The following is a 13,216-nucleotide window of genomic DNA, read 5'->3' as shown; positions in this document are numbered from 1 at the left end:
CTCTCTCTCTTTGGTGAAAGGTGATGGTGGTTATCGTAGGGGATGGTCTGGCTTTCAGCCAGCTTCAGTAATCAGGCTGCCTTGTCAGGACTTATCAGTTTTAGCAGGCTGGCAGCTGTTGGCTGAGAAGCACAGCTTTAGTGTATACAAAATATATTCATATATATATATATACAAACACAGTGCCTTTCTACATTATACCTAGGATATGTTAAAATCTCTATGTGACAAAATGAGCATTTGCAAGTGGACTGGAAGTCTACTTATAACAGTAACAGACAAAATATGCCTAAAAGCATATAGCATTTGATTCTAGGCTTAAAGACAACTAAAATTTGATTTTAAAAAAATAAAATAATTTAAATGAATAACTGCAAATGAAATAAAAGCCAAGACATTTAAAGGTAAAATGAGGCCCCTTACCACTATAAAATTAACTCAAAATGGGTCAAAGTACTAAACAGAAGAGCTAAAACTGGGAAGGAAATAGGAGTAAATCTTCATCTCACCTTTAATATGGCAATATATTTTTAGATATAACACTAAAAGCATAGAAACAAACTAAATATTGGACTTCATCAAAATTAAAAAATTTTGAGCCCAAGGACATTATCAAGAAAATGAAGTCCTGGTGTGGTAGTTCAATCCTAGAACTTTGGGAGGGCTAGGTGGGAGGATTTCCTGAGAACAGGAGTTTAAGACCAGCCTGGGCAACATCATGATACATCATCGCTACATAAAAATAAAATGAAAAACAAAATAGAAATAGGAAATGTTTGGGGGGAATAGGGCATAGAAAATTTAAAAAGAAAATAGACAACATACAAAATAGGAAAATATCTGCAAATTACATATCTGACAAGGACTAGTATCCAGAATGTATAAAGAACTCTTATAACTCAACAACAAAAAGACAAAGAATCAATTAAAAATGGGCAAAGGACTTGAATAGATACTTCTCCAAAGAAAATTTAGCAATGGCCAATAAACACATGAAGAGATGCTCAACGTCATTAGTCTTCAGAGAAAGGCAAACCAGGACCACAAAGGGATACTACTTCCCACTAAGATGGCTATAACAAAACAAAAACAACAGGGAAACAAGAGTTGACAAAATGCAAAGAAATTAGAACCCTAGTACATTGCTGGTGAAAATGTAAAATGATGCAGCCACTGTAGAAAACAGCAGTAACATAATCCCAAGAATATATCCCTGAAAATTGAAATCAGGTATGCAAATCCATGTACATGCATGTTTGCAGCAGCACTATTCACAATGTCAAAAGTGTGGAAATAACCCATCAATAAAGAAAATATGGTATATACATATGATGTGGTTTGGCTGTGTCCCCACCCAAATTTCATCTTGAATTGTGTTCCATGATTTCCACCTGTCATGGGAGAGAGCCAGTGGAAGGTGATTGAATAATGAGGGGGGTGTTTCCCGTGCCGTTCTGGTGATAGTGAATAAGTCTGATGAGATCTGATGGGTTTATAAAGGGAAGTTCTCCTGCATAATCTCTCGTCTGCCGCCTTGCTCCTCCTTAGCTTCTGCTATATGGAACTGTGAGTCAATTAAACTTTCTTTATAAATTACCCAGTCTTGGGTATGTCGTTATTAGCAGTGTAAGAACAGACTAATACAACATACAATGGAATATTGAGTCCTAAAAAATAATGGCATATTGATACTTCAATGTGACACAACCTTGTACTGAATCTGCGTATATAAAAGCTGAGAACAATATACTAAATGAGAAAAACACAGATACAAAAAGTCACATATTGTATGATTCCATTTATATGAAATGTTCGTAATAGGTAAAACCATAAAGACAGAAAGCAAATTAGTGATTGCCAGGGGCTGTGGGAGGGGGAATGGGAATGACTGCTTAACGGTTGTGAAGTTTTCTTTTGGGTGATGAAAATGTTTTGTAACTCGATAGACATGGTAGTTGTACAACATTGGGAATCTACTTAATGCTACTGAATTCTACATTTTAAAATGGCTAATTTTACGATATGTGAATTTTACCCTTGTTTAGAAAAAATAAAGTCGGGAAGGAATATGATAGCTGACAATAGATTTTCTAGATAGTTCTGGAGAGCAACTCTGAAATAATAAGGAAGAACTTTCTAACAATGGGGCTGTTAAACAGTGGAATGGACTGCCTCCCAAGGAAGTAAGATAACTCTACTGAAAGTGATCAAGTTGGATGAAGAGTTCTCAGGGAAGTTAGGATTACTACATGAGGTATAACTGAGGTTTTGTGTTTTTTTTTTGTTTAATTATTTTCAGGATCAAGCAATCTTCCCTCCACGTTTGGAAATTCAGCTGATTCAGTTTTATCAATAGCAATTTACACAGATGTCCTGGAGTTAAAGTATTACTTCAGTTTCAGTTCTAGTGCAGCCCAACTCTTCCAATTTGTAGATGAAGCAAGTGTGGCAGAGAAAGGGGAAATAGTCAATTACAGCAGAGTAACTTTTCAGGAGCTGAGATGTCAGCTCTAGTCTCCTAGTTCAGCGTTGGAGCCATGGCAGTTTCCTGCTGCTAGTTGAGGAAAATCGCACATTTACTCATTGAAAATATTTGGTAGGCACCTACTACATACTAGACATTTTGCTAAGAGGTCTTGTCTTCTATGTAAATATGAAAGATCAAACCCTCAATTAACAGTGAGCAGTGATAAGCAATCACAAAGACAACTTCTAAACCACAGAGATTTCCAAAACTTTGTTCTACCACTTGTACAAATTCTACTAAAACTTCATGAGATACTAACAAATGACAAAGTGAGTTCACCTGACTGTCGCACCAGACAAGTTCGAAATGGTCAATAGGTTCAAAAAAGCGACTTGGATAATCCTGACATGGAAGGACGGGACCATTTATTCATTTTTGTGTGTGTTTGAGCAGGGGAGTTGGAAGTCACCACCTGTTCGGGCTGCAAAAGCCCTGGGACCGCTGCAAGGGAAGCTCCCCAGGGAAACGCCAGCACAGTTCGGGAGGATGCCGGGGATGCCGCGTTCCTCGGTGAAATCTGGCTCCCTCGGGCGCTCCGGGGGAAGCCCAGGCCGACCACCCCCGGCCCACCCGGCTTTGAAACCCGAGGCGCCTAGGAGGATTGCGCAAAAGCCTCTCACTCCCCCGTCTGCTGGGTAGCAAGTTTCTAAAATTCCCATCTACACAACATAAACAGGAAACGTGCAGCAAAAGTCCTGTCGGTGCAAATTCTTTGCTTCCAACCGAGGGCGGGAGAATTTCATCTTTGGTGGTGGTGGGGAGCAGCGGAAGCAGCCAACTTTCCAAGTGACCCCTCAACTCTCCGTGTACCTTCCTCCAAATCCAAACAGAATAGAGAAGGCGGAAGGAAGGACCCCCGGCTTTAGGAAAAATAGGGAGGGGGAGAGGGCCGTGAACCATCTCCAGGGGCCGCGGTAGCGGCGCGTGGCGGGAACACGCCCGGCCGCCCACTCCCCTGGCGCTGCAGTCTGCGAGGCCAGCCGAGAGTGGGGGTGGGCTCGCCGCCCGGGCTTGGGGCAGCCAAGCTAGTAAGGGGTGGGGGCGGGGGAGGAGCGGGCACGAGGCGCCGCGCAAGCGCAAAGCGCCCCTCGGTTGTCAAACATGGCTGAAACGCTGCCGCTGCCTCTACTGCCGCTGCAGGGAAAATGCTGAGCCCTCCCGGGCCGGCTGGGCGACGGCGGCGAGGGCGGCGACGGGAACCCACTTCCCGACCGCGGCGGGGGAGGCCATGGCCCGGCTGGCGGACTACTTCATCGTGGTAGGCTACGACCATGAGAAGCCAGGTAAGGGTGTGGGGCGGTGCCGCCCCCGGGCCTCCCCGCCTCCGCCCCCGGCCGCTGTCCAGTGGGCTCCGCGGGGCCGGGCATCGGGGCCGGGCGTTGGGGAGGGCCAAGCCAGGTCTCGGAGGAGCGGGAGGTCGGCGTCCGGCCTTCTCCGCGGGGCCGAGCCTGGCGGTGGGCGTGGGGGGCCGGCACGACGGGAGGGGGAGGGAAGATGCCGCGTCTGCCCAGCCCTTGGGCGTACTAGCTGGGCCTGCCAGAGGCGAGTCGGGGTCGCGCGACCCTCACCCTCGAGGCAGCTGGGTACCCGGGGCAGAACCGTGGGAGTGGGCCCAGGACAGCAAGGCTGGGAGGGCGGGAGGGCGGGAGCCAACTGTGCTAAGTTCCTCGGGGATAAACTTCTGTCCTGCATCCTGAATGAGTAACCCGTGACGAAGGGGGCTGTCCTCTCCGAAAGGAAGTGCCCAGAGTCCAGTGCTACCTCACCACTGTGCTGTTGGGGGCCTTGTGATCGTTCCAGGGAACACATGGTACCAGGGAAGGGGAAAGGATTCTTTGCACTTTTACACCTTTCTAGGAAATGCTCCCTATTATTTCAGGACAAATGAGACAATGACATGACTTGTCTTTTAACTAAGGACAGCCAGCTGACCGCTGAAGGTGATCTTGTTTCTCTTTAATGTGTTTTCATTGTTCTTTTTGTCACAATTTTCTTCGTAAGGAATAATTAGGCAAATGTATTTTACACTTCAGTTGATGGACTTCCACAACTTAAGAGAATTAAGGGTTCATGCATGTTTATTTCTGTATTTGCATTCTTTTGTGTTACTATGTAGCTAAGCATAATGTAATAACAGATTGAGATGGGGAACCACTTCTATTTCGGGGCAATTCTAGTCCCACATTTGCAAGGAATTTTAGATAGCAGCTCTACAGCCCTTTCATTTTTCAGAGATGCTGAGATTGTGTTTTCCTGATGGTTACAGCCATTGGTAGCCCAGAATACCATTGTTCCACCCACTCTTGGTCCACTGTCTCTTTCATTGTTTCTCCCTTAAGAGCTTCCTCTCCTTTAGCGGGAACCTTTCATGTTCTTTTCTCTCTCACCAGTCATGATCTGACTGAGATCAATTGTTAAAAAGAAAGATTAAATTTTTAATAATCTGGCTTCAAAATTTTATTTCCTAGTAAGTTTGCATAGTCTGATGTTTCTTTTCTACCAAGATTAAGTGTGGAAAATCAGTTTTTAACCTTGTTTAGTTTTTAGTGACATTGTTCCACCCCTCCCCCCCCCCCCTTTTTTGAGATGGAGTTTCACTCTTGTCGCCCAGATTGGAGTGCAATGGTGCAATCTTGGCTCACTGCAACTTCCGTCTCCTGGATTCAAGCAGTTCTCCCGTCTCAGCCTCCTGAATAGCTGAGATTACAAGCGCCTGCCACTACACCTGGCTAATTTTTTTTTTTTTTTTTTTTTTTTTTTTTTTTTTTGAGACGGCGTTTCGCTCTTGTTACCCAGGCTGGAGTGCAATGGCGCCATCTCGGCTCACCGCAACCTCCGCCTCCCGGATTCAGGCAATTCTCCTGCCTCAGCCTCCCGAGTAGCTGGGATTACAGGCACGCGCCACCATACCCAGCTAATTTTTTTTGTATTTTTAGTAGAGACGGGGTTTCACCATGTTGACCAGGATGGTCTCGATCTCTTGACCTCGTGATCCACCCGCCTCGGCCTCCCAAAGTGCTGGGATTACAGGCTTGAGCCACCGCGCCCGGCCCCATTTTTGTATTTTTTAATAGAGATTGGGTTTCACTGTGTTGGCCAGGATGGTCCTGAACTCCTGACCTCAGATAATCCACCTCCTGGGCCTCCCGAAGTGCTGCGGTTACAGGCCTAAGCCGCCCTGCCCGGCTGCCCCCGCCTTTTAAACGTTTTTGAAACAATAACAGACTTGCAAAAAAGTTGCAAGAATGGTACAAAAAATTTCCCCTGAGCAATTTGAGAGGAAGCTGTTGATCTGATGCCCTGTCATCCAGAATACTTTACTGTGCATTTTCTACAAACAACAATATTCTCCTACATGATCACAGTGCAATAACTAAAACAGGAAATGAATGGTGATACAGTACTCCATCTAGTTATCAGACTGGTTCAAGTTTTGTTGATCATGCTGTTAATCTCTTTATTGGCAAAAGGATCCAGTTTAGCAATAGGTGTTGCATTCATGTTATGTCTCTTTTGTCTCCTTCAATCTGGAATATTTCCTTTATCTTCTCTTGGCTTTAATGACCTTGACATATTTAACAATTACAGGTCAGTTATTTTGTAGGCTGCCCCTCAATTTCAGATTGTCTGTTCCTTCATGATTAGATACATGCAGATACAGGCTTGGGAAGTATATCCCAGAAGTGATTCCCACTGCGTCCTGCGTCCTGTCAGGTGGTGCACAATTTCACTTTGTTTCATTGTTGTTTTTTTTTTGAGGCGGAGTTTCGCTCTTGTTTACCCAGGCTGGAGTGCAATGGCGCGATCTCGGCTCACCGCAACTTCCGCCTCCTGAGTTCAGGCAATTCTCCTGCCTCAGCCTCCTGAGTAGCTGGGATTACAGGCACGCGCCACCATGCCCAGCTAATTTTTTGTATTTTTAGTAGAGACGGGGCTTCACCATGTTGACCGGTATGGTCTCGATCTCTTAACCTCGTGATCCACCCGCCTCGGCCTCCCAATGTTGGTTATTTTTACTTTGATTGCTTGATATAAGTAGTATCTGCCAAGCTTCTCCACTATAAAGTTAATAGTTAATTGTTTTTGTGAGGTACTTTGAAACTATGTAAATATCTTGTTCCTCACTAAACTCTTAATCGTTTGTTCATTGACATCTACATGGATTCGTGGTTTTTCTGTGTGTGTGTGTGTGTGCTCGTGCCTGTGCACAAGCATTTAGTGGATTATATTTGGTTACTATTTGCCTTAGTCCATCCGGGATGTTATAACAAAAACACCTCAAACTGGGTGACTTATAAAAAATAGAAATTTGTTTTTCACAGTCTGTAGGTGGAGAAATCGAAGATTAAGAATCTAACAGATTCAGTGTCTGGTGAGGACCTGATTCCTCATAACCATGTTCTCACTTTAACCACACATGGCCTAAGGGTCAAATGAGCTCTCTGGGTCTCTTTAAAAAGGGAACTAATCCCATTCACAGGGACTCCACCCTCATGAACTGATCACCTCCCAAAGGCCTCACCTCATAGTATCATTACCTTGGGTGTCAGGATTTTAACATATGAATTTTGGGAGGCAACATAAACGTGCGGATTATAGCATCATTTATTTTGATGGTCAAAATTGTTCTTCAGTTGGGCAATGAGAGCTGTTCAAGCTGGCTTCTGTTTTCTTATGGTACGTCCCCATCACTCTTTGAGAACATCTTTTTACTTCTTGGCACAGAACCTGTTCCTGGTTAATCATGTACTTTCCCTGCCTTGGTTCTGGAATCAGCCATTTAGGGATCCCTGGTTCCTTTTAGTGGAGAATAACATTTAGAAGCTAAAATCTCAAGGCTTATGTGTTTACTGCTGTTGGGCTGTTACTTCTTCCAGGTCCTCTTAATGGTCAGGATGGGAAGTATAGGTATTTATGCATAAGCACACATATACATTTGCATCTGTATTTATTTCTTATTTCTGTATATTGAAAACTATGAATTCATACTGATACCTCCAGTTTCAGTCAAATATTCCAGATTCTATTCTAGTTTTCTCCTTTTTCATATTGTAATGTTCGTCTCTGACAGTAAGAAATCTGGCTTTCATTATCCTTAATGTATTTACTTATTGTTCAGTCTCCCATCTTCATTACCATCCACTCCTCTCCCTGCTGGGACTTGGATTCTTCATTCCATCTTCTCCATCCCCCTACCTCAGTCTGGATCTAAGAGTCCATATCAGTATGCTTCAATACAGGGACACCCTTCCCAGCGCTCTGGCTCTGACTCCCCATGTTGGTCTTCCCACTGTCGGTGGACACACTTCTTACCCCACTTAGACTCTGACATCCCGCAGTGGGCTGCTTCCATTGGAAGACATCCTTCTCGCTCTGTCTGTACTCCAGTGCCCTTTGCCAGTTTCCCCCTCCTGCCTTAATGCTTGGGCTTTGATGCAAAACGTTTGGCTCTTCCCTTACCACATGGACTCCCTCCTTAACTCTCTTGATCTATGACAATATGACAAGCTCCACCCCAGGAATCCACTTCCACCCCAAGGGTACCATGAACTGCCCTTCTCACAGCAGGAAAAGGGAAGGAAAAGGAGGATTAATTTTTTTAAGTAACACAGCCCAGAAGCTTGTATAAGTTGTAGAATGTCAACAGTGAAATGCGTAACTTTTTAACTTGGGAAAATTCTTTAGTTATGTTGATGGCAGTGGGGAGGTGCGGGCAGTGGCGGTGGGAGCAGCAATGACGCTGGTGGGTCCCCTGTGCCCTGTGTCCCCGAGGCAGTCGACTGCACCCCTGCCACCCTTGTGCTGCTGAGCAGGACCTGCCCTTAGGCCCCAAGCCTCCTGGGGTCCTGACCCTGGCCCTCTGTCACCACTCTTGCCCCGACAGTGCTGCGGGGAGGATATGAGTAGGAGGCAGAGCTGGAGCTGTGGTTTGGGGATCTGGGGTGGGAAATGGGAGCAGTGCCTGCTTTGGGACCTAGCCATCAGCGTGGTAACTGTACGCACCCTGCCAAGGGCTCTAGGTTCCTGTGCCTCGGGGGAAGCTCTGAGCAGGGCCACCCAGGGCTGTATCCCTGGGGTCTGCCATGCATCGGGTAATTGCCAGGCCTGACACTCCCAAGGGCTGGTCCAGGATCCACAATCTGTTTCTGGCAGGTCCACAAGCCGGATGAAAGAAAGCTCGAGAAGACATTGCCCCTGCCCTGGATGCTGGCCTGGAGCCCCTGCTTCAGGCCATGAAGGGGCATAACTGGGGCTGCACACTCAACGGAGCTGGCAGAAGCTAGAGCAGGTAGCAGCCCCACCCTCCTGGGTGTGCTGCAGCCACCCAGGTCAGGGCTGTGGACCCAGGGCCTCCCTGTGTTCTTGGGGGCCATGACTAGGAGCCCCCCCTACCCAACACAACTGCAGCTGCCCCAGTTGGGGCTGTGGACCCAGGCCTCTCTGCACTCTTGGGGCCTGGGAAATCTTCTCCTTTGCCCTTGCAGGCTCAGAGGTGCCTGCTCCTGCTGCTTTGTATCTCCCTGCTTCTAGAGCCTGCACCAGTCTCGGAGCGGAGTTGGAGCCAAGCCAGGGTGCTGTCAAGCCCAGCCTGGTGTGTACACACTTAAGTCAGTGCTGACACACCAGGCCTCTGCCTCCTTGGCTCCCTCTGGACTTTGGGCCCTGATAAGCACCGTGGGAGGGGGTTGAGGGTGGCTTGGCACTGGCCTGCAGGTGCCCCTTGATGTGAGCATCCTAGGTATCATGGATGTCGGCAGGAAGCAGACAGGCTTCTGGGCAGTAGTGGGTAGACCCTGGTGAGGCCCCAGCTTCAGGCCAGGAAGGGCCTGAAGGGTAGGGGCTGGGCTGCCAGTGTTATGGACTGGAGTGGGGACTTGTGGTGCCTTTTTCTGGGCTCACCTATGGACAATCAGTTTGTACTTTCTCCCCTCTGGGGCTTGTAAAAGCCCCAGGCTCTGCGAGAGCAGAGCAGAGGATGGAGAGACGTCGAGTTGGCCAGCTACAGAGAGGAGCTGCCCTCTCTGCTGAAAGCTGCAGAGACTAGGGGACAACCTCCCTAAAGAGAGGAGCTTCCACTGTAGAGCCTCTCTGCTGAGAGCTGCAGAGATGGGATAGCCTGCCTGCAGAGAGAAGCCACCCACTCTAGGCTAGGACCTCCTCTCTGCTGACAGCTGCAGACAGCAGGACAACCAGCTGCAGAGAGGAGCTGCCCTCTCCGCTGATGGCTGAATATCTGTTGGGATGACCAGCTGCAGAGAGGAACCACTCTCTCTGTGGAAAACTGAATACTTGCTGGGATGACCTGCCTGCATAAAGGAGCTACCCTCTCTGCTGGGGGCTGAGCACTCAGGATGAGAAATCGGGTCCTGTGAATGGCGAGGGTAAAAGCCGTAACACAAACGGGGCTGAAATGTGTCCATTGCTCACCGTGTTGAAGTGAAGGAAGGGAGAGGAGCTGTGGCCCTTCAGGGATCCCAGACCTTAGAGCTCCCTGAGCTAGGGCTATGACTCCATCTTTGGGGCCCTGTGGTTCCTGGCATCTCCAAGCTTCTGGGTGCCACTGCATAACCTGGTGCCAGCTGGGGAAGCTGCTTGTGGTACACCTGGTCCAGCCACAGCCTTGCAGAGAGCTGGCACTCATGCCAGCACCTGGAGCTGCCCACCCTGTGGCAGCAGCTGGCATGTCTAACTGTGTATGGCCAGACTATACGCTTGCTCACACACCCCTTACCATTCTATGCCTAACTCCAGTCTCCCTTTGATGTGTGGGATCCAGGCTGGTAGTGTGAGCTGAGCGTAGCGTATCAGGCTGAGTGGGTGGAATGAGCTTAGCGGGCCTGAGCAAAACTTGGGCAGAGGTGCCATCAGCCACAGGTTTCTGGCCAAAAAAGTGACACCCTAAAGATCCTGTAACAATGTCTAATAAAATATCAATTACATGCAATAAAATTTACTATTTTAGGTGAACATTTCAATGAGTTTTGACAAATGCATATATTAATGTAGCCACTACTGCAATCAAGATATACAGGGCTGGCGCTCTAGCTCACACCTGTAATGGCAGTGCTTTGGGAGGCTGAGGCTGGAGGATTGCCTTAAGCCAGGTGTTTGAAACCAGCCTGTACAACACGGTAAGACCCTATCTCTGCCAAAAAAAAAAAAAGCATGGCGTGGCGGCAGGCACATCTCTGTAGTTCCGGCTACTCAGGATGCTAAGATGGGAGGATTGCTTGAACCCAGGAGTTAGAGGCCGCAGTGAGCCATGATCACTCCACTGTATTCCAGCCTGGGTGACATAGTGAAACTCTTGTTAAAAATAGATAGATAGATAAAGATACAGAACATGTTCATGCTTCCAAAAAGTTCTCTCATGCCGCTTTGTAGTCAGTTCCCTTTCTAGCATCTGGCAGTCACTGATCTGTTTTTGTCTTTTCTAGAATGTCATACAAATTGTATACAGTTTTTTGTGTGTTTTTTTTCACTTAGGATCATAGTTAAGATTTATCCATGTTGTATTTATTGGCAGTTTTTCCTTTTTATTGCTGAGTATGATATGATTCGTTCATTCACTAGTTGAGGGACACTCAAGTTTCTAGTTTTTAGCTATGGCGAACATAGTTGTTCTGAACATTTGCATACAGATCTTTGAATGTTTTTATGTTCATCTTTTCATTTCTCTTGGGTAAATACATATGAGAAGAATTGCTGGGTCCTAAGTGTCTGTATGAAACTGACAAACTTTCCTAATTGGCTGTACCATTTTATATTTTCACTAGCACTGTATGAGAGTTCCAGTTATTTTAAATTTATTACTTAAAAACATCTTTGGTTGCTCTGCCTGTGGAGTAGCCATTTTTTTGTTTCTTCTCTAATAAACTTTCTTTCTTTTTTTTTTTGAGACAGAGTTTCATTCTTGTTACCCAGGCTGGAGTGCAATGGCGCCATCTCGGCTCACCGCAACCTCCGCCTCCTGGGTTCAGGCAATTCTCCTGCCTCAGCCTCCTGAGTAGCTGGGATTACAGGCACATGCCACCATGTCCAGCTAATTTTTTTTTTTTTTTGTATTTTTATTAGAGATGGGGTTTCACCATGTTGACCAGGATGGTCTCGATCTCTTGACCTCGTGATCCACCCACCTCGGACTCCCAAATTGCTGGGATTACAGGAGTGAGCCACTGTGCCAGGCCTAAACTTGCTTTCACTAAAAAACAAACAACTTCCCCTAGCTCTATAGAGATGTAATTTACAAATAAAAATCATATATATTTATGGTGTGCAGTGTGATGTTTTGATATATGTATACATAGCGAAATGATTATCACAAGGTAATTAACATATCCATCACTTCACATAGTTACTGTGTATGTGTGTGTTTGTATGTATTTGTATGCTTTTATGATGAAGAAATTTAAAATCTCTCTTGGCTGGGCATGGTGGCTCACACCTGTAATCTCAGCACTTTGGGAGGCTGAGTCGGGTGGATTGCTTGAGTCCAGGAGTTTGAGACCAGCCTGGGCAACATGGTGTAACCCTGTCTCTCCAAAAAAAAAAAAGAAAAATCTACTGTCTTAACATATCTCATTTATGGTTTAAGTTTGCATTTTTCTGGTGACTAATGATGTTGAACACCTTTTCAGGTGCTTTTTGCCATTTGTATATTTTTTGTGAAGTATCTAATCAAATTTGTGTTCTCTTTTTTACTGGGTTATTTGACTTCTTATTGTTACTGGTGGAGAGTGTCCAGGTTCTTGGTGTTTTGAATAAAGAATTAGACAAAATGCACAAACAAAGCAATGACAGAAAAGCACAGATTTATTGAAATGGAAGTACATTCCACAGAGTGGGAGTTGGCTTGAGCAAGTGGCTTGAAAGTGCTGGTTACAGAATTTTCTGGGGTTTAAATACCCTCTAGAGGTTTCCCATTGGTTATGTGGTGTAAACCCTATGTAAATGAAGAGGATGAAGTGAAGTTACAAAGTTAGTTGGTTGGTGTACACTCTATACAAATAAAGAGGATGTTTCCTGACATAACTGAAGTTAAACAATTATTTACTTGCATGTAGAAAGTTGGGGTTTTTATGTTTGGTTTAGTTCTAGGATGTCCTTAGGTTCCCTGCCTGCAAACCCTATTCTCCTGCCTCAGTATTATTGAGATTTTTTTTTCTAATTGTAGTTACAAGTCTGTCCATCCCTCCCCTTTTTTTCCCCTTCTCCTCCCCTCCCCTATTCTCTGTCCCCTCCCCTCTCCTCTTCTTCCTTGCGTTCCTTGCGTTTTTCTTTTTCCTTTCCTTTCGTCTCACTCTGTTGCCCAGGCGGGAGGGCAATGGCACAATCACAGTTTACTGAAGCCTTGACCTCCTGAGGCTGAATTCATCTTCCTACTTCAGCTTCCTGAGTAGCTGGGACTACAGTTGCATGCCATGATACCCGGCTAATTTTTTGTACTTTTAGTAAAGATGGGATTTTACCATGTTACCCAGGTTGGTCTTGAACTCCTGGCCTCAAGCAGTCCTTTTGCCTCAATTTTTCAAAGCACTGAGATTACAGCCATGAGCCACCTCACTGGCTAAATGATAAACTCTTTATTTTTGTTCCTAAAGTGTCTTTGCAATTAACAATACTTACAGTTGAATTTTTAAATATTTCTATTTGATAATTGGATTTTAAAAAACCAACTCTTGTCAGCTG

At 45.8% G+C, this 13,216-nt stretch overlaps 1 protein-coding gene across 4 annotated transcripts in view; it reads left to right on the top strand.

Moving 5' to 3' along the window:
- Positions 1 to 3,617: 3,617 nt before the first annotated feature.
- The window catches only part of SBF2 (SET binding factor 2), a 495,691-nt gene continuing 486,092 nt past the window's right edge, over positions 3,618 to 13,216 (top strand). For all 4 annotated transcript variants that reach the window (XM_054242060.2, XM_054242059.2, XM_002755039.7 and 1 more), the window contains exon 1: positions 3,618 to 3,810. In XM_054242060.2, coding sequence (XP_054098035.1) covers positions 3,756 to 3,810 — 55 coding nt within the window. In that variant the 5' untranslated portion in view covers positions 3,618 to 3,755. The remainder of the gene's footprint in view (positions 3,811 to 13,216) is intronic.

The sequence above is a fragment of the Callithrix jacchus genome, chromosome 10 (genome assembly GCF_049354715.1).
Source record: "Callithrix jacchus isolate 240 chromosome 10, calJac240_pri, whole genome shotgun sequence".
NCBI classification, from domain to species: domain Eukaryota; kingdom Metazoa; phylum Chordata; class Mammalia; order Primates; family Cebidae; genus Callithrix; species Callithrix jacchus.
The sequence above is the reverse complement of the archived record's forward strand: the minus strand, read 5'-3'. Positions and strand labels throughout refer to the sequence as shown.